This window comes from Geospiza fortis, unplaced genomic scaffold (genome assembly GCF_000277835.1).
Source record: "Geospiza fortis unplaced genomic scaffold, GeoFor_1.0 scaffold129, whole genome shotgun sequence".
Lineage (NCBI taxonomy): Eukaryota > Metazoa > Chordata > Aves > Passeriformes > Thraupidae > Geospiza > Geospiza fortis.
The window spans coordinates 681,768-708,203 of NW_005054522.1; the positions used below are offsets into that span (position 1 = coordinate 681,768).

Sequence of the window (26,436 nt, forward strand, 5' to 3'; positions counted from 1 at the left end):
CACAATATACCCATTTTCTACATAATTTTGAACCTACTGAACAGGAGGCACCTGTTGACCTACACTTTCCTTCACTGTAAGCAAAGATTTATCCTCTCAAGCAGTTAAACCATGGCAAGACCTTCACTTCTACCTTTGGTAAGGAAATACTCCAACAATTTTTGAGAGAAACACAGTGTCACCTAAACCTAACCCATTTACACAATTTCCACATCCTTCACAGAGCTGATTTGTGACCAGGATTTTCCTCTGAAGAAGCCAGAATGAGGATGAGTCAATGCATTTTCCAAGAAGCAGCACAGAAGGTACCAGTCAGTGCAGTGAGACTGTTTGAAGGGAGATCCCCCCATCTCTTGTCTCTAGGAAATACTAGAACAAGGTACAGGAATACCAGAGAGACACAAAATATGCCAATTTTCACACTGCTTTAGCCTCATTTATCTGATCTCCAGAGGCATCAACACCCCTCAGCATTTTGATCCTATTTCAAAATCCCCTGACTATCAATTTACACCAAACAAAGTCTTTCCTACATTTGAAACCGTCCTCCTGCACTGATTTTAACTAAATTACCCTTCAAAAGAGAAAACTGCTGCTTGGAAACTAGAAATAGACATCAAAACACACTCATGACATTTCCCTATTAACTGACACTGGCCTAGAGTAAAAATGTCCAAGGAATGACAAGGTTTGTTTTTTTTTTTAAAACTATTTATTCCCTAATCCTGAAGAGGTCTGTTGATCTACTAAAAAACCCTGAAGACAACAGCATTTGTCAGAACATTCCAACTGATTCAGGGTAGAAACTCTTAAAGGCTCTTAAATGAAGCCCACTTTGGCTGTGCCTTGTGCCAGCTGATTCACAGGGCTGTCACACACTCCAGAGACAGAAGCAGTGGGGAAGCTGAGAGGTCCTGAACTGCTCCAGGGAGCATCTCCCTGGAAGCATGCAGGCTTGAGGAAGAGGATTTGACAAGCACAGCAGGAGTCCTGCTGGATCCATACTCTGAAGGGATGGTGGGGTCTGTCTGTCTGTCCATCAGCAGTGGTGGTGTGCTCAGCAGCAGGTCCTGCAGACCCTGTTTTCATGCTGAAGGTGATCAGCTATTCCAGCAGAGCCCTGAGCATTTTGTCCAGACATACAAGACAGACATAAGGAGCTGGAGCATATCCAGAGGGGCTGAGGAAGCTGGGAAAGAGCTCAGCCTGGAGCAAAGGAGGCTCAGGGGGGACCTTGTGGCTCTGCACAAGTCCCTGCCAGGAGGGGACAGCCGGAGGGGGGTCGGGTTGTGCTCCAGGGAACAGGGACAGGAGGAGAGGGAACTGTGACGGTTGTGACAAGGGTTTTTGGGTGAAGGAAGAGACGAGATCCTTGACTCCATGATCAGAAGGCTTGATTATTATTTTATGATATATATATATATATATACTACATTATAACTATACTACAAAGAAAAAGCAGGAGAGCTTTTCAGAAGCTTGCTAAGCTAAGAATAGAAAAGTAAAGAATGATAACAAACCCTGCTCTCTCAGACTGTGTCCGAGAGAGCTCCGTTCTGGATTGGCCATTATTTCTAAATATCCAAGCTGGGTCAATCCAGACTGACCTATTGCATTCCACAGCAGCAGATAACCTGTTGTTTACATTTGTTTCTGAGGCCACAGCTTCTCAGAAGGAAAAAATCCTAAAGAAAGGATTTTAGTGAAAAGGATGTCTGCGACAGGGAACGACCTCAAGTTACACCAGGAGAGGTTGAGCTTGGATATTTGGAAAAATTTCTTCACTGAAAGGGTTTTCCATCCCTGGCACAGCTGCCCAAGGCAGTGATGGAGTCCCCAACCCCAGAGGAACTCAAAAGCCATGTGGATGTGAGACCTGGGGATGTTTAGTGGTGGCCTTGGCAGCGCTGGGAGAAACAGCTGGAGTTGATCTTAGAGGGCTTTTCCAACTGAGCTATTCAATGATTCTATAAAAAAGAGCTATGAAAAATCAGCTTTGGTGTCCAATTATTAAAAAAGACAAATGCAACTTCAGGTGACAAAGAGACATCTCACTGGAAAATGTTGAAAAACAGCAGCAAAAACATTTTCTAAAAAGGTCACACAACGTTCTCCTAATGCATTGCAACAAAAGCTCCCAGTACCCTTATCCCAAAAGCATTACTCTGCATTATCCCTACAATAACACTGGACAGGATGCAACTTTCACCGTATTTCACTCTTATCCAAGTTTCATTACTAAGTGGCTAATTTAACCACTGTCACTGATTAATTAGAATAAAAAATCCAGAAGCAGAACTAGCACAATACAACAAAACAAGATTAAGCTCCACTGGAATCTACTCTGAATATTTTTTAAAATTCCATGTCAACAGACATTTCCTTTTTGCAAATTGTTTGTGAGCAGTTGATGTCCCTATTAGACAAACATCTGGAGCCTTTGTTTTTGAATATACTTCTCAACATTTGAGACTGACCTTTTCATTTCTAAATCAGGTTTCATCCAGATCTCTTTGGAAAAAAAAAACCCACAACCCATTGCTGGTTTCCAAGTACAGCAGCTGCCAGGTCACTGTACCTCAGAAAGTCACCAAAACCCCTGAACTACACTTCAGGAGGCCTCCTGAACACTGCTGAATGTATCACAGGATCATGGAATGCTTTGGGTGGGAATGGATTTTTAAGTCCATCCAGGGCCACCCCTTGCTGTGGGCAGGGACACCTTCCACTATCCCAGGTTGCTCCAAGCCCTGTCCAACCTGGCCTTGGACACTTCCAGGGATCCAGGGGCAGCCACAGCTTCTCTGGGCACCCTATGCCCGGGTCTGCCCACCCTCCCAGTCAGGAATTCCTTCCCAATATCCCATCTAAGGCTGCCCTCTGGCACTGGGAAGCCATTCCCCCTTGTCCTGGAACACCATGCTTTTGTCCCAAGTCCCTCTCCAGCTCTCCTGAAGCCCTTTTGGGCACTGGAAGGGGCTCTGAGGTCTCCCTGGAGCCTTCTCCAGGTGAGCACCCCCAGCTCTGCCAGCCTGGCTCCAGAGCAGAAGTGCTCAAGTCCACATCATCGAGGCCTGTTGAGCTTCTCAACCACCAACACCCCCAGTTCTCCTCCTCCTTGGGGTTGCTCTTGGATCCATTCTCTGCTTGGCCTCTATCTGCTCTTGGAATTGCCCCAATCCATGTGCAGGCCCTTGCACTTGGCCTTGCTGAACTCCACAAGGCTCACAGGGGCCCCACCTCATATGTTTGTCACAGAGAGTCCTTCCAGAATTCTCTTTCCAAAGCCATGTTTCTCCACATTTTTCACAATTAAATACATCCCTTCTTCAAAACTCCTCACACACTCAGCAAGTCTCCACTTTTTAAAAATTCCTCTTTCTTCCTCTCCTTGCTAGATCCTTCCCATCTTCCATCTGAATTTCCTGAACTTCCATAACACTCTGCTAACATTTTTCCCTCCAAAATCCCTTTATAATCATTTAACCACATAAAATCACAACTCTTCCACTGTGTCTCCTCCACAGCTCTCCTTTTGTGCATTCCTCCTTTCTCTCATCTCAGCCAGGCCTCCTAAGCTTTAGAGCAACTCAACTGGATGTGGCAAGACCCCAGCAAGAAGGAAATGCATCCCTTAAACACCACACTGACCCACCCTGGTTTGTGCAGGAAGAAAACACAGCAGCCCCTTTTTGACTAAACAGAACATAAATATAACAATTTTACCTCTCCACAGCTCTGTTATGACAGAAACCAGAGTATCACATTCAGTTCTGTTATTGCCCATTTTGTAAAGGATGTTCCAATCAGTAAGTACATGACACAGAGGTTCGAGGGCTACAGGAAATGCCTGTGAGATTTTTATTTTTTTTTCAGCTCAGGCTATTTGTCCTACTTGATCACAACCTCTAAAAAAACCTTTGCTATGAAAAAAAATGAGAATATTAAAGTGTTATTTAATCTGGTAAGGAAGCTCACAAAATTAGCCATGACAGGAAACTGAGAAATACAAATGAGAAACAAGATGTTTTTATACTGTTCTCAAATAGCTGAGGAAATCAACTACTGAATTTGTCAAAAAGTAGTGGGATCTCAAACTTTTCATACCTCCAAGAAGAGGTGGCACGAATTTTCCTCTGACAAACAAGTAATGAACACAAAATACAATAACCACACAAAACTTGAAGATTTCAGTGTACAGTGAAATGAATTACAGAAGCCAAAGGTCTTGGACTTTTTTTGTCTGGTCCTATAACCCAAGCTACATTCATTTCAGGTTTCATACGTCAAACACTGAGCAAAAGAGGCCAAGGAAAATGGTTCAAATGAATTCCACGAAAGCTCTCGGGGTTGCGTAGCCTTTGGCAGTAACCCCTGTCCTCTAGATTTCCATCTGGTAGTTGTCCATTTCTATTCATTTTTGACAGAAGCTAAAAAAATAAACAATTGGTTTCTGAAGTTCAAACATCAAGATCAGGTCTGAAATGTTCATTAGCAAGTTCTTGGAACCTTCCAGTGGGAGGTGTCCCTGCCCATGGCAGCAGGGCTGGAACTGGATGATCTTTAAGGTCCCTTCCAACCCAAAACATTCTGTGATTCTGTGATAAGTCTGGTTGTTCAGCCACACAAAATTATTTAACTCGTGCTCTATTTGCTGAGCTGATTTTTTGGCCGACCATTTCTGCTTTTGAGAAATAAACCTTTCCCCTCCAGGAATCTTAGCACTTCAAAGCCACCTCCAGCTCATATTTTCCCCATGTAAGCCTTTCAAAAGTCTTCAGAACTTGAAAGTCTGAACTCTGTGGCTCTCACTCTTACACTGCACTTCTACACAAGGACTTTAGGAGGGGCATTTTTGAGGGCAACCACTGATGTATTTTTAAAAATATGGATGTTTGCAGAACTTACCTCTTTCTCAGTATCCCTGGATATACAGGTCCACTGGTTTTCCTTCACACTGTATGCCCAGAAGTCAGCCAGATCCTGAGTTCCGTCCCAGCCACCAAACAAATAAACAGTTTCTATTTCAAAAAAAATATTAAAAATTAATTTTATTTTTCAAAGAGAATGTGTTTAAACAGGCTAATGCCTACAAAACATCTGTGACAGAGACAAATTATCAGAAGATAAATTTAAACTCTTTTTTTTTTCTTAAAACACCACTGCTCTTTGAATGGAACTAGTCATCAACACAAAAATGTGGTTTGGTTTAGTAATGGAAGATTTTAAGATTGATAGACAGCCAATTCTCAGCGTCATTTTCTATTTCCACATTTACATAAGAGGCAATCAAACCCATAGCCTTCTGATTAAAATTCCAGACAGACAAATGAACAATATTTAACATTTTGGATCCTGTGCATGTAGTCTATCAATGACATCTCAGCCTGTGCCCTGTTTGGTGCAGGATTTATACATCAACAAGATTTTGGAGATAGGAGCAGCAAAGTTTTTCTGTTTAGTCCATCCCTTAGATAGAAAAATCAAATACAAAATTCTCTTCAAGGGAAATGTCTTGCATAATGTTAACTTACCTGATGCCACAAAAGCCGGCGAGTACAAGAGTCACAAATTTAAGTCAGTGTTTCAGGGCTGTCACCTCAAACCCACAACTGCTCTGTGTACAGCAAGTTCTAAGGCTTCCCAGACTCACTGATAAAGCCAGATGAAGCCTTTGAAAAGGGGAAGCATTTAAGAAAGGAGTTTCTGTTCTGCCATGGAGAGATAACCAAACTGCTCCCATTATAGAAACAGCACTATCTGGTCTCAAATTCTAAAAATACTTCATTTTCAGACTGCATTAAAACAGAACACAAAGCCAAGCCCAAGAAGAACAAGCTCCTCAAGACTTGCAGAGTTTTGAAAAACTCTTTTAAAATCCACAAACCACTTCTATTATGGAGGTAATAGCCAATTTTTAATCCAACACCAATTAAAGCGTGGAGTTAGAGCACGATTATAAAATGGGACTAGTCCCTGACCCTTACCTACCATCAGGATAGTGGTCATCACCATGGAAAGGTTACCCTGGTTCATTAACTTTAATTACCCTTCCTCCTGGACTCAGGGCTCCCAGTGTTCCCTGCAAAGAGCAGGTCCCTTTGTGCGCATAAATTCTCACAGCTCACAAAACCCACATTACCACAACAGCTTCATTGATAGCCGAGAAAAATAAAAGATTTGGCACCAGCTAAAAATCCTACTGGGGCCTTGCCAAAATGTCAGGCCTGCCTGGAAAGGCTTTGTTGGCTCACATGAAATTTAATAGCAAACCTGAATGACTCCGATGAAAACTCAGATTTTGGAAGTTACCTAGCCCAAGCTGACAGAATTAAATGTGAGCACTGAGAGAGGAGCACAAGCACCCAGCTGGTGCTGAGCATCCCCAGAGCAACACCCTGAACACAACTGGACATGAACTCTGTGCCAGACACTTTTTACATCATGAAACTGCAGCTCACATGAAAGAAAGGTTCCATCACTATCTAGACCCAATGAAAATAATTTTTTGTTTATTGCCTTATTGCAGAAGTATATATATATTTTAGAGGAAGGTTCCATGTTTTAAAATGAATGTTTCTTAATGCATAAATGCATCTGTTGCTGGTAATGTCAAATAAATAATTTTTTTATAGTTCTCCTAAAATTTGTAATTGTTTTCCCATGGTATAAAGCAAAAAAAATAGTTGTTTGGTGGTTTGTGGGATTGTTCTTCTTTAGTTGGGGTTGGGTTTGATTGTTTTGGTTTGGTTGGGTTTGAGTTTTTTGGGGACTTTAAAGTTTTTTTTGAAAGTCAAGCTTCGCTCTAGTTCCCAACCAGTATCACTGCTTGTATTCTAGCTGTTAATTCAGATTTTATGGGAGGGGTTTTTTTCATCCTGCATGCAGAGACCCAACCAGGACAGATATGAAAGGCCAATATTCAAAGAAGAGGACAGAGGCCACAGACCCCAGGCAGCAGCAGTGGGGCAGCCCAGCAGTCTCACACCAATATAACTCTGGTAGCACTGGGGAACTCAAGGAGAAAAGGATCCTCCCTCTGCAACCAAGCAATATGGAACACAGCAAATTGATGCTGCTTTATTAAAGCAAGTCTCTATTCAGCTTTAGGAGCAGAGCAGGAGAATTTTCAAACCTAGCTGAAAGGCAACAAGAAAAAAACATGAAAGCAATTATATTTACCCAAAGCTTTTACCAGCTACGTTTAGGAAGTCAAATTTCTCCTCCAGCATCCTCAGCTTATTTCCTCTACATTTTTTTCTGAATACAAATTCAACACTTTGAATTAAATATGTTCTGTGAGTATTTCTAAACTGCTTGCTCAGTCAAAAATTTTTCTGTAATGTCTGAGTTCTTTTCTTCCCTTACTCTCTAGAAGATTAAAAGGTGCCAGCGAAGTCCTCAAATGAGAGGATGTACATTCCCAACAATCCACATATTTCCTGTCAGTCTCTCCTTAATTTCTATTTCTCAGAAAAGTAGCAAAGCAAGCTTCTCCAATCCATGAAATACCAAAATTCCTGGGGTGGTTTCAGTCCAGGTTCAGACACATTCTCAGGGACAGTTCTCTACCTCCTGTTATCTCCATTTTCTCCATGTGGTGAAATACTTGTGGGATTCTGGTACAGGAGGACTTCCTCAGTGAGTACATTCCAGTCCTGGTGACATATTTAACTATATTCTTTGGTCAAGCAGTATTTCCATGTCTCTGCTAGAAGAGTCCTCCATGGAATATAAAAGAATTGTGGATCTGCAGCACTTCAGCAAGGTCCATCAGCCATCCCCCAAATCCCTCACAGGAGGGCTAACTTCAGCAGAGACCACATTGCCCAGGGAATTATTCAGCTATACTTTGTACAAGGAGGGACATTTCACATGGGATCCCTGCTGCAATGACTAATTAACCTCATTACAAATTTTTCCCCCTAATATCCAACAGGATATTCCCTTCCTGCCCTCTATCCTACCTCTCTGCTCCCCCCAGAATGAGCCTGGCTATCTCCATGCTCTCACCAGTAGCTGAAGACAGCTCTAGGATCCTCCCATGAACCTTTTTTCTACCAGATGAACAAAACCAGCTCCCTGAGCATCTTCTCACACATCACACGCTCCAGCCCTGACCACCTTGGTCAGTTCAGTTTGACACAATCCTTATTGTCCCAGAGAGCCCAAACCAGGCACAGCACTCCAGATGTGTCCCCAAGTACCCAGAAGAGGAACATCACCCTCTCCTTTCCCTGCTGGCCGTGCTTGTGCTGGTACAGCCCAGCAGGAGAGGCCACAAGGACACGTCAATGATGCACACTCAGCTTCCAGTGCCTTGCAAATCCTTCCATGCAGTCAGTGCCCAGTTTGTCCTCCTGCACAGCTGTCACATCCCAGGGGCAGGATCAGAACCTCACAATTCTCTGCTGCAGTCCCCCTGGACTCATGGCTCTGGTCTCCATTTCATCAGCCACTGCCCTCCCAGTCAGCTGCCAGCACAGACTTGCTGGGGCTGTACTGGAGCATCACTGTCTCTACAACTATGAAAGATTCCTCTCAGAAATAACAAACCAACCAAGGTGCAAGATCTCTCAAAAGCCTTCTACAAAAGGATGTCACTTCTCCAAGCAGCATCCACACCTTTAGTTACATGCCAGCAGTGCTGCCCACTTTGTGAGGAGCGTTTAAGAGCACAAATATAAAACCAGCCTTGAATCTTCTTGCAGGATCACACTCCTTGGTTTCTGAGCCACAGTTCAGCTGGATACAAGTTGGCTGAATACAAGGGGTTTTTTTTAAGGATAGGCATACAGTCTCAAATGTGAAAGCCCCATGAAGTTGAGTAACCTCCAGGATTCAGCAGCTGTTTGTGTTTCAGAGCTTAGAAGCCATCTGTGTTTTGTTTCTGAGATCCCTTCATCCTGTACACAAGTCTTGTCTTTAAATATCTTATGGATAGTGGTGTTTTCCTCAGGCAAAACAGCATCCTTCATGTCTGCTGCTCTCTCTTCATCTTTTTCATCTTTCCATGCTGCTTTTGAACGAGCCTTGTCATTTCTGCTGTGCTGCCCACGTACACAATGGGCACACTGGGCCCAGTGCTTTGAATCTCCCTCTGTTCCCAACCTACAGATTTGTCCTCATTTATCTAATGGAAGGAAGCAAACAGAATTCCTTCGGACGAAAGGAAAAGCAAAAATGATGTACAACCAAAATTACACAGCAGTTGCACTTCAGTGAGAGAACAGAGGTACCACATCAATAAAGACCATTTCACTAATGTTTTCCCGCAAAAAATTGTTTCACTTGCCAAAGAGAAGAGAAATGGAGACAGAAGAAAAATCATCCTGGTTGCTTTGCTGTTATTTCTAAAGCAGGCTCATGGGAAAACTTCAACATTTCAGAAAGCCTGATATACACTAAATATCTTTTTTTTTAAACAGAATGATTTCTACATGGTCTCTATTTCTATTGTTACCAAAACAATTACATGGCTTTATGGACTGCACTGTCATTCACTGTGTCTGCCCTGTAAGAGCAAAAGAGATCAATTCCACCTTGCCTATGGAACTAGAAACCACATCTCCAAAACACAACACACATACTGTTCCTAAGTACCAACATTACTCCTTAGAACTTGCTTTTGGCAATTCACTTGTCCATTCCCTCTTCCAGAATAAGCACTGGAATTTTGAAACATGTGGCATATCTGACCCATAAGGAGGCCAGGGAGGGCAGACACAAAGAGCTGTTAATAAGGAACCAGTGCCAGATGCTGACACCCTCATCCAAAATTGCATTAGGGTTCAATTCCCTGGGAACACAGTTCTGCACATGAGCCTGAGTGTTACTGCCCCAGTATTTCCCCAGGGCCTACACAAACAGCTTCTCATGTCTGACATGCAGCACATGACACTGTGCTCTTGTGTACTTCTGGGGTTGTTTGGGGGACAATTTTGTTTTAATTTATGTACCTGGGTTGCAGCTACTCAAATACTTCCCCTTCCTTGTAGAAAAGCAGAGAGAACTCTCCAGCCTCCCACATGGAGAGCTGCATGAGAAATGCACCTTGCAGGGAAAAGCAGGAATAACAGGAGCTTTCTGTTTTCATTTGCAGCCTAAAGCTTTAAAGTACCTACCAGTGGTTTCAGCTGTAACTGAATTTTTCTTTGTTTATGTTTCTGCACATGTATACCAAAGCCAACTTCCTAATTCTCCCATCCAGAGTCATTCCAGTCTCAGTGTTAATGTGATTAAAATGATGGAGGATATAGTGGGAATCACTAACTTCCCATTTTTAATTTCTCTTTTTTTTTATATTTAGGAAGACATTGAGCTGCATTCTCAGTTCTGCATCCCACAATGCCTACAGTTCCATTTCAAACTGCTTTAAGAGATTTCCAAAGCATCAGGAACACTGCACTTACTCAGTCAGCTGTGGCAGGTATTAAGAACAGGAGTACCAGATGGAAACGAGCTCCAGCACAAGTTACTGGCTGCCAGCAGAGACATCAAATTCTCTTTCAGTTACTTTCAGCCTACTCTAAGTGAAAGATAAACCATGGTAAAAGGCAGTTTAGACCAAGCTAATCCATGTTCTACCCGAAACTGATAAACAAAGTCTCAGCGACTCCATGCACCAGCAGCAACTTAAGATCTAGTTCAGCTACTCAGCAATCCATATCCTCTACCTTGACAGCAGCACCTGCATCCAGCAGGCTCAGTACTATTGAATTAGAATTATTTTTCTAGTCAGTAATGAGTGGTTAAAATCTCTTTGAGGTTAATCAAAATACTGAACCATTTCTAGTTCATTTACAGCTACAGCAGATGTGGACATCAGAGATGAAAATTTGCTTCCAATACTTAATTCTACGTGATCTGAAACTTCAGAATCTCCTTGTAAGCATGATTTTGCTGTTTCACTTCACTTCCAAAAGATTCAAGTTGAAGAAAATACTGATTTTTGAGAAGGACCTAACTCCTCTAACAAGGAGTGCAAAGTGAGATGATTTTTTTTCAGTTGCCAAAGTCTTCTGAAAAAAAACCCACTCAGCAAGCGTGTGAGTAAGGAGGGACGATGTCTTTGAAGGGAAGAGTACACCACTGCTCCTTTTTCCATTAGCACTGGATCTGTCCAAGGTTAGCCAGGGAGCTTTCCAGCTCCAGTCTGTAAAACACATCCTGACATAACTGGCTACATTCCCACCAGCTCATTAAACTCCACCTATATTCAAAAGGAAAACTCCAGCAATCAGCAATGGGAAACAGCCCCAAGAACTTCCCCTGGCCTGTCACGAGCTAAATTAAATGGCAAAACTGATCATCTCAAAAACATTTCAGCTTTTACAAGCCTCAGTGGACCTGGATGCAAAACTGAGAGCAACTTCCCAAACAGCCCACAGAGAAACTTTGGGAAGGTATCCCACCACCTGTAAATAGAGCTACAGCAAGAAATGACCACCCTGAGGGGAGGGACATCCAGGATTCCACCTATGTGGATAGTGTCCAGCCACTTTTGTGTAAGTAAAAGAATTAAAATAAAATTTTTAAATTGTATATATTTGATAATTTATATTATATTATAATGTATAATATATATACACACATTTATAATAAAATGTACATAATACATTATATATATATTTCAATAAATAATATAAATATTATTATATATTAAATACACACATGTATCCAAAGCATATATAATACATATAAAATGTATCAAGAAATATTAAAAAATATATGGATGAGTTTCAGTGCCTTGTTAAAGCAGAGTGAAACTGAAGTCAAAGGCAGAGCTGACAACCTTACTGGGACTTTAGAGAAGAGCAGTGGAAAGGAAGGCTCACACTACCATGGATATTTTATTTTCAGGAGGTGTGCAGGACTATCATTTCCAAGTTGACAAGGATCATGTTTCTTCCACGCTGTGGTGAAACACTCACTGCTAATTCCCGAGGCCACTAGGGAGCGTCCCCAGCCTCTGCATAGACAAACACCAGCAAATCCTCCAGCAGTGTTTTGTTCTAATCAATCTCAAACCTCTCCCACCAAATGAAAGAAGTTTACTCTCCTACACCAAATAACTTGAGTGCTTCCTCCAGTGCAGTAACTCCTCTGAGCAAAAGCCAGAGGCTGCAGTTACTGCTGCATTTTCGCTTGTTCACCATGACTTAGCAAATTACTCTGGAAGGTCCTGTCCTGTCACATGCTCTGTCCCCGTCCTGTGACCACAACAGATATGGCCATGGGCATTTTTTTGCCAGCTCCTTCAATGCCACCCTATATTCCTGTCCAATACCCACGCCCTGATCTTGTTTCTCCCTTCCCAAGAACAATCCTTTCACTCACACAGCAAAGACTCGGGCAGATGCTTTCCTTATTTTAGTAAGGACTGACGTAGTACAGAAATCTGATTAAGTAACAGACAAAGATATAAAAAATTATGCAGAACAACAATCACTGGAACTGCTCCTGATACACCACCCCACTTTCTTTTCTCTGTATGTTCTCTGAAACAGAGGCTGAGCCATTCCTTAAACTGCTACAGGAAACGTTTTTGCAAAAGATGTCTGAAGAATTATATTTAACAGGAGTTGCTAGAATTATATTTAACAGGAGTTTCTTGCACGCTGTGGGAATTAGAAGCCATTCCAACCAAAATACAAGGAATGTTTCAACACATCAGATCTATTGCTTGAGCACAGCCTGTAGAAGATAAGGGAAATTATTTTCCCTAATTTCTCTTCTCTTGTTTGAACTTCTGCTCTAAGATGGTAGGAGGAACAAAAAATGAAAACCAATTGCTCTTGTCTTAGTTAAGACAAGACAATGGCTAAGACATAACACAGAATTATTAGGGAAGAAGGAGAAAGGCAGCTGGGATATAGATCCAGAGAGGAAACAGAACATTTAATCCAACTAGTAGAAAGTGCAATTTTTTTTTCCTGAAAACCTGAAGCTAACACAGGATCTGAAGAAAAACACATTTGCATATTAATCTGGAAAATAACTGATTAAGTAATTTATTAAGAAATGTAAAAACTACTCACCTGTCTGCACATCTATTACCATCTGATGACCACCTCTCATCCCTGGCCGACTGTCTTCCCCATCACCTTCAGAAGAAGAGGGAAAAGGAGAATTTTCCATCTTAAGATTTTTAAACCAAAGAAAGATACAGCCTCAACATGGCAGCAGAGGAACTGAGTAACTCACCCTTCCTTAAACACTAGCACATCACTTTTTCCAAGTAGTATTTTTTGAGCATTGTAAAACTGTACAAAGTTTTATACTGAACTATTTGGTGACTGACAGCACAGAGAGCAGAAGTGAACACCGCAACTCTCAGTGCCTTGGAAAGGAGCTCCAATGTTCCTGACACACTTGGTGCACACAAAAGAGCTCTGAGATGTCCTTGCAGCTCTCCAGAAGGGATGACACAGCCACCCTTTGGCTCCCCTTCCATCTCTCCACACCTGAGAGCTGAGCTGTGAGAACAGATACTCAAATGGCAGGGAAATGAACCCCTGGGATGGGAGCAGGAGCTGAGGCAGACCACAGAACACAGCCAGCTTTGCACCAGCTATTCTCACATATAAGGGAATTCCAATTGTCCAATTAAAGCAGCTTTCCAACCACCTTATGTATCTTAAGTATTCAGGACAGGTGACACAGATAACCCCTCCCAAGGGGCTTGGGGACAGTGCTCCACACTTGGCAATTGTCACCTTGGATCCCACATTTGCTCTGTGACAGTGATTTTTGTACTCTGCAGTTAAAGATGCTGCTACAATTCTCCTCTCAAGGCAGACAAGAATGGAAAAGATTCTGCAGTTTGGATTTACTGTGTAACAGATCAGGACTTCAAAAGATCCACCTCATTTAAAATACTCCCTGTTGAGATAATGCATTTATTTGCCAACTCCTCAGTTTAAATTGAACTTACATCAACTCCATGTGCTAAATCCAGTAACACAGATAGCTGTTCTCATGTTTAACCAATATTCTGGGATTTGTTACTAAACTGATGATATGTCCTTAAAGTTACAACTAGTATTCCTACAGCACTCCTTACTCAACCAGAGAGCAGGCTGAATTTCACTGAATTTGCAGACAAATGCAACTTTTTCAGAGAAGAAACCATTCCCTAGAACTCTCCTAGAGGAGACTTTCTTGCATCATTCTCTTGCTCCATATTCTCAAAGGAACAAGACAGAACTGGCAGTACATGAGTTCTATCTTAAGAAATGTCCTTACCTTTGGTGCTTTTGGGGATAATCTGCCCCCAGCGAGGTTTGTACTCTTGCTGACTGATATACTGATTGAACAAGCCATCTGCAAAACAAAAATTTTGCTGGATAAAACATTTATCCTTCCATTTTAGCAAAATCACTATTAATGTGGGTAACTTCAGCCTAACTCAATCCAGTATGCCACTCCAAAGCCTCCATTTTCAGTGAGTTCTCTATTATGTGTCAGTTAGTTTGTTAAACTTTTGTTAGTTTGTTAAACTTTTGTTAGTTTGTTAATGAACTAAATGTGTGAGCACTAAAATAAAAAGAATACTTGCTACTAGATCAATCAGGAATTATCCAGTTTTCCTGCCAGGTCGTGCCAAGTGTCTATAAATCTCCAGTGTGGTGTATTTAATTAAGAATAGAATCCCTCCCCCTTGTTTAAGAAAAAGGAAAGTTGCCAGTGCATATAAAATTCAACCATTTTAGTGCATGTTAAGTTAAAACTAGGTCAGACAGCATCTCTGGAGCTTCATCTGAGAAGGGAAACAGAGCAGATTGTTTAAATGCTGTGATATGGGACAACCAAGTGCTGGATGAAAAACAAAACAAGAGTTTAGATTCTCTTCAGAGAGTTAAGCAAGAAGAGCAACAGAGGAGGTGTTAGATCCTGGGCCAGATGTGCCAAGTGCAGCATTTCTGTGAGCAGCACCAGCTCCAGCACTTGATCCACACTCCCCTTGTGCCCTCCACCTCTTCAGCATCCAGAGGCCAGTTCCTAATCCTGTTCAGATGTTAGCAGTCCATCACATAAACACCAATTTTCTGTAAAGGAGACTTGCAACACCCACACTCCCTGGGACTGCTCTCCAGTCTGGGAAGGGCTTGGCACGTGGGGAACTTGGGTGCTTTTGATCTTCAAATGTCTCCTCTGAAACACCTACCTTACCTTCTGCAGCACAACAAACTGTGAGAGCACCTGAGCACTGTTTGCCTGGCTACATCCCACCCATCACCCCATCTCAACACACAAGCTCTTCCTGACAAATGTTTCTGCTCTATTAATGCACTACAAGGAAGAAAAACAATAGGAATTTAATAATGATGAACGCCTCTGCTTATTTATACAAAAGCCCTTTGTAGGTGTATAGGCAAGAAAGAATGATCCTTACTGAACACATCCCTATTTATTTAGAAAAAGGTAAAAAATCTTTGTTAAGCACGACACAAGGCTCAGAGAAAATTTTCAAGTGTTTCCTGACATCCTGTACTTTGTCGTGACTGAAATCCAGGTTTTAATTAAAACCCAAGCCAGCAAGTATTTCCTGGGAGAAGATGAAAGCTCTATTTAGAGACCATCTAACAGGAAAACAAGGGCACTCAAGAGCCCCTGAAAAGTGATGAGTTTGGTCTGAAAATATAAAACTTCCACAAACTCAGCTGTGCAAGTTTTTCCAAATAAACACTCTGAAAACAGGGCAGATTTTACTTTCACCTCAGCAGCAAAACCAGCAGCTCTTCCCCCCCACATTAGGTAATCGAGGAAAGCCAGAAGTTTGCTCAATGTATGTAGAAGGAAAAGTGGTTTATTTTGGGTTTAATAGCAGGGTTCTTAACTCCCACTTCTTCAGCATTTATGAAGCTGGGACAACACACTAGAGGCTTGAAGCTTGAGATCTCATAAATTGTGATTCAGAAAAGGCAGGCCTAATAGAACAAATGCATGTGCTGTAAGAAATCCCACAGTGACTCAGCCACAAACCCAGACAGAAATGCAGCTTTTTGGTTATCGTTACAGCCTTGGGTCTGCAAGACAGAAACCAAAACCGTATTTATCCCTATGGCAGCCACTAGATAATTGGACATAAATAGCTCAAAAGGATGAATTACACCACATAGGATCTGAAAGGGTGATTTAACCTCTCTCCCATGCTCTACACCCACAGGCTGCACTTGTCAAGATATGACACTTCTCCCCTACTGTGCCTTCGGCCTCTTTTAATAATGCTTCTCGTTTTCCATGGGACATTGGTTTGGAAATACTCCAGCTTGCTTCCCAGAAACGTTTCCTTCTGCTGGAAGCAGTTCCACATTCACTCTACTTGCATTGCAAACCAGCAGCAGCTTGTTTTGGAAGCTGAATCACCACCTGTCTGACACCACCAGGGAAAAAAAGGAGGATTTCTAGGTGGATTCTGTACCCGACGCCAGACCTACGCCAGCGCACTCCTTATGTTCCTTGTCAGGAGAGCACTGCTGACCAAAAGGTCTCCAAAGCTCCTGTGAGGCACTGAGGCTCACAGCTAGGCCTGCTCAGGTCTGTCAGCTGTTCCCAATGAAACAGGAGTTTAAAATAAATTTCAAGACTCTTGTCAAAAAAAAAAAAAAAAAAAAAGAAAAAAAGCGCTGGGTGGAAGTTTTTAAATGAAGTGTTTTCTGTCGCTCCAGAGACCTCTCACTTCAATGTCCATGTTTACTAAAATTACAGCCAAAAAAACAACTCTGTACTATTTTCAAGCCCTTTGCAGTAAGCCATGACGCATTTTGGATGTAACAACACGAAGTTCACCGCGATTAAAGCTTGGTCAATTCTGCCTCTCTGATAACCCAAGTCTTTCTTTTGCCAGCCAACTGCAGGTTACCCAGAAAGGATTACGACAAACCTTGTGGACAAAAATATTTAACTTGCTGAAGCCAATCAGGAGCAAGTTCTATAAAGTTTGGGGGGTTTTAGACAACACACATCTCCAGGCAGGGTTACTGAAATCTGTTCACTTCACTGCCAATGGCTCAAAAACCTTCAGAGTGACATTTAGACCATAATTTCTGGGAGCTGGGGTTTGAGATTTTGAGATTTTTCTCAAATCAAAGTAGCCAAAATACCTAAACACTTTGAGGCGTTTTGAGTCACAAACTACCTTCTAAAGAAAACCTGAAGGAGTGAAAGGCTCTATCAGATAAAAATCCAGCCACTACTTGACAATTTCCTCAAGACTTGGGAGAAACAAGGAAACATACGGGTTTTTTTCCAGCCTCAGAGCTGTAATATTTTCTTGCACTTTGTTCTTCATAAAAATGAAACAAGGTTTGCTCTCAAATCCATGTAAGTTATCCTTCTTCTACACAAACCCCTACCATTTACTTCCCAGAGGCTTTGGATCCCTAGCCAGCCTCTCCCCTCCATATATCCCAGCATACACAACAGCTTTCTCAGAACTAAATCCAAACAATATTAAATGGTAAAATTCAGGTATATGTGTCTGTCTTTAATTTCCAGGGGAGTACAATTGTTCCTGTGCCTCCTGTTCCTGCGAATCGTGAGTTCTGGGAGACACTGGAGCCTGCAGGCTGCACATCACAACTTCTTGTTTGTCGTACAGAACTGACTTGTCACCAGATAAACACGTGTCACATACTGACATGAGCAGTGCCAGAAGGAACACCTCAGTCCTGGAATACTAATGGGAAACAAGCAGTTCTTCCACCATTCCAAGCAGCTTTCCATGTCTACAGGAGCTCTAAGCAGTTCAACCAAGCAATTTGCACTCCACATACTCTCTGTAGGAATATTAAGCAGATTTTTTTCCTTCAATAATATAGGCCCGAAAGCTATAGGAATGGATCCAAATGTGAAGCATTTGAACCGAGTCTGTGAACCAGCTGAGATTTAGGGAACCTTTTCTTTTTGAGACGAAGTCAGGCAGCTGCCAGAGTTTCCATTTGCCCATTTTCTAAGTGTAACGCACAAGTCAAAAGAATCAGTGGGAAAAGTGTGGCTGCCTGCCACCGAGCTCTCAAAAGAAATCATCTGGTGATGTGAGGTGGAAGACAGCGTTCATCATTAGCAATGCAAAAGAACAAGAGTTAGCTCTGCCAGCACTAATTCTTGACCACCTACTCTTTTTCTACATGACTAAGCCTATGGAAATAGCCCGCGAGAGATGCAGAGCGTTGCACTTTGTCAATACCCACCACTGCAAATATCAGCCTCTCCAGAAGACATTTTAGGCTGAACTGAGTGTGCAGTATCTCTGTCAACCTCGCTGCACTTCTGTTTGTGCCTTTAAGGCAATGAACTCCCAGATCAGCAAGCGGTCAGGAGTTCACATATTCATGCCCAGTCTGCAACAGAACAGTTGCTCTTTGAACGATTTCAGGGATAATTTAAGGATCTGTATGTCTCAATTAACTCTACACTTCAGCTACAGTACACAGACACAGGACTAAAGTTAATCCTCTTTTATTTGGAAAAACAATGCATCAGACAGGAGTTCAGTGGTAAGAACACCCACACCTTAGAGACTAAGCAGCAAGCTACTGAGACTTCACAACAGAGCTGCTAGGAAAGTAAAATGATAAAAAATCATCACAGAATGGCTTGGGTTGGAAGAGACCTGAAAAATAATCTAGTTCTAACCCCCATGCCATGGAGACAGGGACACCTTTCAGCAGACCAGGCTGCTCAGAAAATGCTGGGGAGCTTGACAAATGAAGAGCAGAGTAAGGACAGGTAACTGTGGAAGATCACAGGGAGCAGGAATACTGCAGGAGAACATGCTGAAGGCTGAAAACCTCTATTCCCATCCTACCAAGAAGAATCCAGCTGTTAAGTACCATTAATATTCAGCATCCTGACTGCCACAACTTCAGACAAATTGTTCCAGCTGCAGTTTGGGGGGGTTTTGTGCCTATCAGAAGGGGTTTGTCCTGCCCTTTCCCCCACCCCAGCCTGATCAGCTCCCTGTCTGGGTTGACCATGTGGCAGCACGAGCACCAGTGCCAGGGACACAGTGTCCTGAGCAAGGGCAGGATTGACCCAGTTAGTGAAAACCCGCAGTGGTGTCAGCTTAAAGCAAATATGGGATGCAGCCTCAGTGTCTCGGGATAGATAGCACTTCTCTCCAAAGAGTGCTGGGAGGCGATAGAGCTTTAAATGGGTACATTTAAAGCTGAAGACAGCATAAAGAATGGCAGGAGGATGAGGGAAGGAAGGTTAATGTATTCCAAGACAAGTCAAATCATTAAGGATGACCAACAGAGCGATGGGAGATGCGCACACTGACATTTACCTTCAGCTAGCCAGGTGCTGGATTAAAATGAAGCAAAATAAACATCCCTATGCATATTTTTCTGTCCCTTAGAAGCAGTGACAAAATCTAATGATGCTCTTGAAGACTCTCCTGCTAAATTATCCACCGTCTGTTACTACCAAGACTTGCTGGAACTAAAAAAAGGCTGATAAAACAAGCTACAGCATATTCCTTCAGCTCACCTAAGTGATGCTGAGCTCCTCAGCCTCCAAAAAGGGACGAGATTACAAAAACCAGAGGAGGATTATCCACATCAAATCTGACAAGAAACAAGTGTCTGTCAGGCAGAACAACACAAGACCTACAGTTTCCTACCAGGCCAGTCCTTTGCCAGTATTTCCACACCTGGAAAAGCAGAGCACTGCTGACAGCAGCCCCACTCCCAGCAAACATTAAGTAGTAAAAGAAATTAAAATATAAGAGCTCAAAAAATGAGGCTACAAACATTCACTTCATTAGTGCCCAAGAAAAAAATTCCATTTTTGAGAGTACTTTTTCAGCACATTCTAAGACTTTGAGTGAAATTCCATTCAAGAAATCAGCCTGCAATGAAGAGGAAAGAGGACAGCCTCCAGGCACTGAGATTAAGCCATGGCCAAGGCAGCAAAGCGAGGCAATGATAAAATCATCACCATCAGCACACAGCACTCCTCTGACTGCTGCTGCATCATGGTGGGCTCATCAACTCCCTCCAGGCACTCATGTCTTTGAGACACACACAGAAACAGCTCCCTGCTGCTTTTCCAGCCTGCAATCCTCCCTTGCCCTTATGATTCAGGAGGAAGCTGCCAGTTGCAAAATGCCCCTGCATTGCAGGAAGCTGTTCACACTCCTAGCCCAGCCAACACTCCGCTGTCTTGGGAGGGTGAGGATGAACATGGCAATTCTCAGTCTCAACACTTGTAGCTGCTCATGGAGCTCAGCACAGGGCAGGTCTCCACAGCTTTGTCTGAAGAGAAACCTTGAGCCAAACCCATAGAAAACTACTTGCTGCAGTTTTGGAAGACCTGTTGCAATAAGCTCCTTAAAACTGTGCTCAGTTGAACAGCTTAGTCACAAAAAGATAGTGTGTTTTCATGGAAGACAACCCTTGATTTCCAAGCTATCATTTCTATCACATTCTGAGAAGCACTTCCAGCTTCAGTGGTACAAACCACACTGATGGGAGTCAGCAGATTCACTGGCATCTTTCCAAAGGTATTACAAAATGACTGATTAGCCCAGAATTAAAGAATAACATCTCTGGTACCAGCTATCCATGAAATTGGTTCACTAAGTCCCCAACTCTACTGGCATCAGACACAAAGTTTTCCTCTTACACCAGTACAAGTCTTCCATGATGAGTGACTGCACAAAATCAAAAACCTCTACACCCACAGCCAAGAGCACCTCTGTTTTATCAGACTGCAATCCAAAACTGCTGCACAGGTCTTGAGAGTCACTTCATTGCAACAGCCCCACTCTTTCTGTATCCCATTCGATCAGGAGAGAGTACATCTCCCTCCTTTTAGGAGCTGAGAGCTGTTTATACACCGTGTTTTTAACTAGAAAGCTTTCAAGTAAAAGATTAACAGCAGTTCCAAAGAAACTGACTGGCCTGCCAAGGTCCCACTCTGCAAAAGAAAACAAGCTCTGCCTCCAGTCACTTCCACAGAATTGTCCAAGGATTATCTTCCCCATAAGCAAAGAGAGCATCCTCATCCAGACACAGCTGAAAACTTCTGCCTGAACACCAACTCAGAGCTCCAACCAGAAATCATGATCCAGATCACCACTGAGAACTCCAGTCTTCTGCTTCCCTGCTCACCATTCCAGTGACTTTCCTGACAGTTTAAGCCCACCTTCAGCTTGCCAACACTTACATGAAGAACTTGTCTTTACCCACTCAAGTGCACCGCCTTGTCATCTCTGGGGGAAAGTGACTCCAAAAGTAGCAGCAATAAGAGATTTCATGAATTTTTATCCGTCATCACGCACACACTCACAAGTCCAAAAGCTGACAGCACACCAGAAATGAAACAACACATGGACCTGCCAACTCTACTACTAAGCACACTAACATTCAAAAGAAGGTAAAATTTCAAAGCACTTTTTTTTCAAACTAATGAATCACTTCCTCTGATTCTCTTACCATTCACAGCTTTTTCTATCAGTTCTTCACAAGCATCGAAGTCCCCCTTCAACACCAGTTTGTCGTGCAGGTCTGTCAACATGGGGTGCTCCAGAGCAATCTTGGTTTTCTTCTGCAGCGACTCGAACGCCTCGGTGTAGTTGTGCTGCCGAAAATGCTTTAGGCAAAGGCGAATGGCTTCCTGTTCACGGTACTACTGGAACACAAGAAAACCTCTGAGACATGGAGATTTTTCCTCTGACCAGCACTGCTGGCAGCTACCTGTGAACCTGCCCACAGACAGGATCTCTTATCCACGCCGCACAAAGGGCTCGCGAGCTCACGGAGGAAGGCTGTGTGAGAGACATTACAAGCTGTGCAGGCATTTACTTTCCAACAGTATAGAAATTATACAATTTGGTATCATCCAATTTAATAAGCATACAAGAAAGAGAGTGCATGGTGTCCCAGATCTCTGGGGTGACCATTATTTCCCCCCCATCTGCTTGGCCCTGCTGTTGCAAGGCCTACACGAAGCACAGAGCAGGAAAAAGCCTTCGCTATCAGCGTTACATAATTTGATTGTATGACTCTTACATAACAAAATAATTTAGAAGAGTAAGTAGGTCACAGCTTTTCTAGAAGCAGAAGGAGGAAAAAAAAAAAGCTGTGAGAATGGGAATACTTGCAATGACCAGCACTCCTGCCATGGAAAGGCAGAAGGCTGACCCCAAATCCTGTGGGTTTGTGAGGGTTTGAGATCAGAGCACCAAGGATTTCTGTGCATGCCAAAGTTTTAACTTCTAAATATTCTCCTGCATCTTGAAGCAGAACCTCTGTTTTCACACCACGGATGGAGCCACAGCTGCCCATCTCCCACTCAGCTGTGGGAAGGGGTGAGAAAGGTGAAACAAAACCCACACTGGGTCAAACATCCTGGCACAGACACACGAGGGAGTAGTAAACTGAGTAAGAGCTACAATTTTCAAAGCTGCTAACAAGACGTATGAGAAACACAGATTTTTAGGTTGATAAGTAGCAGAAACACTTATTTTAAATAGACTTTTCAATCCTAAATTCTAAGGCATTAAAAAAAAAAAAATCTCCATTTCCATCTTTAACACACAACTACTGCGGTAAACAGCAAATGTAACTTTAAGCATCTATAAGACTGATCAAATTACAGACAAAAGATTTTACTCCTAAATGGACACTACTGCTAAAAGTGAAGTTTATAGTATTTAAATGAAAAGAATCTTTCTGAAAACCTGGAACTAACACTGACATTCAACAAAATTTAATGCTCTCGAAAGAATGGCTCGATAGCAAGAATCTCATAAACTGAAGCAGCTAAAAAGAAACACGGCCATGTGCTGTATTTTTAGTTCTTAATCCATCAGTATTTCACAGCTGCAAATAGCCAGAACTATGCATTTTTAGAAAACCAGTTCCCAGCCCACATAAAGGCCAAGGACATGTACCGATAAGAATGCAAGGCTGCAGCAAAGAATTATTAAAGCTAAAACAGTTTTACAGCACAACTGGCAAAAAACAACTCCTTTTTTTTCCTTCCAAGAGATGCCTAAGACACTCTCTAAGCAAATCTTCATTTGCATGAGTCAAGGCCAAAACCAAATTAGTTTTTTTTTGTTCAAAGGGATAGCAAGCAAAAGGAGAGCTGCACACCAGTAACTACCAGCTTCTGCATTTTTAGATCCTCCAGTTGAGAAATCAGACAAAATGCAGACTTGAGACAGAGGGTACCTCCTCCCTTTTACTGAGTCTCTCATGACTGATAGACCTGTCTTAGACAGCCAGGAATGACTTGGATGGAGTCTGGCCACTTGATGCAATATAAAAGTTTGTATTCAAGTTTATATTCAAGTGACATCATAGTAGTACTTCAAAAGTTAAATGTAAAAACCTGATTTAAGCAAAAAATGTGCATAAAAAGTATATAAAAGGCTCCTTTTTAAATGCTGTCATACAGGTTTAAAGAGATGACAACCCAAATAATAGCTTTGATCTGAAGCTGTAAATAATTCCTATGGTTAAAAACGTAACAAGAGCAGGAGACTAAGACATCAACACTGTCAAATACACTCGTAGAATTAAAAATACTTATGTGCTCATTATCAGAAGTGGTACCCAGTGATAAAGTACCCCTTCTCAGGTGCTGAAGTATGTCCACTCCTCAGGAAAGAGGGGCAAGGCTGTTTGGAGGCAGTAGGCTGAGCTGGACAGCAAGGAGAAAGTGCTGAGGAATGTTTCAGTTCTTATCCATTATCCCCAGCTCCACTCCCCACAGGAGAGGGAGGTTTTGCTGGCACAAAACAAAAGGAAGGGCAACGTGGTATAGAACCTTCCTCTCATCTGATGTCACAGCCAGTGAAGAATTATTACACTTCAAAGACTCTGAGATTTCCAAAAACACACGTGAAAATATTCCCACCATCTCAAAGAACTGGAGGAAACAGGTCTTTCTGCCTTTCCCTAAATATGGGACAGCACATCCCTCTCCACAGATCCAGCAACAGTGGCCTCTCTTCTGTGGGAGAGGAGAACATCAGTGGCACATGCATTCATCACCAACAACTTGGCAGTGGATCCTAGCAGAGCTCACACCACCATGACTCAGTCTCGGCACTGCTGCCTGGGGCTCCAAGCTTGAGGAGAACAATGCTGGCAGCCCTTGAAGAAGCTGTCCCTACACACAATGCTGACCAGGAAAAGCGCCCATTCCATGGGAGAAGATGGAACAAAACAGATGCAGACATCGTCACTGCATGACTCCTGACCAAAAAGAAAATAAAAAGCAGAGCTTCCTGCTTGCAGCCACTGGTCCAAACTACCAGACACACACCACCACGTGCAGAGCCAGCAAAAGGAAAACCACCAGCAGCTTCTGTCAAGTGGACTTCCACCATCAGCTGACTCACGACCACAACACCATTCGGACCATAAAGCAACTCCAGACAACGTCCATTGTGCTGGTTATTTAAATCCTCCACAAAGCAGCTCATGATGTTGGTGTAAATGGGCACAAGCCAGACACCACAGCACCCTGAACTAATCACACACAATCTCTATCCCCTTCTAAGTTCTTCCTTCTGGAAGCAGAGATACACAGCTCCACCACTCAGTCCTACTCAGCTGGGAAGGATGTCTTCTCTGCAATGCAATATGAGTTTCATTAATTGTTCCAGAGGAACCAAAGCACAAAATGTACCAATAAAATGTGTTCTGCTTGTCAGTGTGCACTTCCCTCCCACAGGAGAGGCATCTCTAATACTTAATTAAATACAAGTTATAAAAATAAAGTTTGGAACCCCTTGAACTTTCTGATTGTCTAATGACAAATTACATAAATCATCTCATCTCACAGTCCAGTGGCACCAGCTCCTGGACAGTAAAAGGACAGTAAGAGGGAAACATCTAAAGTGCAAGACACCAACAAGGATTCTCTGTAAAAAATGTCATTTTAATACCCTGTAACAAAAGGTGCATCTGTAACCCAAAAGGTTCTGGACTCCATGGACTGAAGTTAGAAGAATCAGAAGGCAAGAAGAGGGAGAAACGGAATCAGGTTTTGTTAAGATTCATTTCCCTTCCAATACAAATACTAATACTTTACTAATATTATCCCCTTTGGCTCAGTGTCCCCTTCTTGTGATGTCTACCTGTCATGTTTTTTGGGTGATGCTGGGGGTTATGGGGTTTCTTGGGGCCGTTTTTTTGGTTTTTCAAAGAGAACAAACAGATAAAATTCAGAAAGTTTCCCTTAGGGTCAAAGTCAGCCACATGGTTCCAACTGTGCATGTTTGCTGTTTTAATAGCTGATGTTCAAGGAATGAAAAGGTCACATCACTCCAGTAAGAGAAGTTTCACAAGATTCTGAGACTGGGAATCTTCAAACAAACAGGCATCTAAAATGCAGGCCTACCTTGCTGTACCAGTTGAGGCACGGCTGGACCACATCTGGATCATCAATGCCATTTAGTTCAACATACCAGATACTAAAATTGAAGCTAGGTCCCCACGATAAGAGTGGAACTGGAGAAGAAAGGAAAAGGAGAAAAACTATGCATAAACATCAAACAATCACTATTGCAACAGAATGATTTTAAAGTTTACACAAAATTCAGTGTTTCTGACTTAAGTTCTAGCTCATTTAACTTAGCTTAGGAAAATTGCCAAATACATCATGTTCAAGTTTGTCATTTAAAGCAACCTGTGCTGAGCAACATTAACACAGCAGATCATTACAAAGCAGAAGCTTGCTTTAAGCAGAAGAGCAAAAACATTATCATTAAAAACAGCTCCAAGAGGCAACAAGCTTTGACAAGGATGGGAATCACGAGCATACTAGCGACAGTATTTGCTCCTCATAGTACATTTATTTCCCCATTTGTCAGCAACAATTATTTTCCCTAATGGTGAAGACAAGAAGCTTGGGTAGTTTAAATTCTACAAAATTAGTAACATCTGCAAGTTGTAGAGGAGCGAGGGAGGGATAACTGTCAGTTTCTAACTTAAAAACTCTATTTTTTTAAAAAAGCTTTATTTAATCTGCACAGGTTTTTTTTGCTGGTACTATTTCATCTGAATATTGGAACAAATGGACTTGGAATACTAAAAGACTCATGAAACACACTACAGCCTCTCACCTATGGCTTCTCTACCACTCTGGGTTAGTATCTGTGGCCTTGCACTGATTTTGTGGTTAATCTGCAGGTTAAGACCTGGTTCTGCTTTTTGAAGCAACTCCAACCCTCAGAAAACTTGTGTGTGAACTCTGACTCATTGAAACTGCAGCGAAATTGAGTGGTTTCATTTCAAATACTTTTGTTTCCTTTTTATTTGACTCTAACTGATAAACAGGAAAAGACAGTATTGAAGTTGAATGAGCAGTTACCAGCAACAGCAAGGAGTCCACTACCTCCTCCCTTCCACTATTTTTACCACTAAGAAATTGCCTGTTGAAACAGGCACCATGAAATACCACTGAGAT

General features: G+C 42.3%; 1 protein-coding gene across 3 annotated transcripts in view; it reads right to left on the reverse strand.

Annotated features, from left to right (window-relative positions):
- The window catches only part of MKLN1 (muskelin 1), an 81,714-nt gene that overhangs the window by 41,172 nt on the left and 14,106 nt on the right, over positions 1-26,436 (reverse strand). For all 3 annotated transcript variants that reach the window (XM_014310392.2, XM_031063697.1, XM_031063696.1), the window contains exons 4-8: positions 25,369-25,478; positions 21,447-21,639; positions 14,248-14,325; positions 13,041-13,106; positions 4,909-5,021 (exon numbers count right to left, since the gene is read on the reverse strand). In XM_014310392.2, the coding sequence (XP_014165867.1) occupies positions 4,909-5,021; positions 13,041-13,106; positions 14,248-14,325; positions 21,447-21,639; positions 25,369-25,478 (560 nt within the window). The remainder of the gene's footprint in view (positions 1-4,908; positions 5,022-13,040; positions 13,107-14,247; positions 14,326-21,446; positions 21,640-25,368; positions 25,479-26,436) is intronic.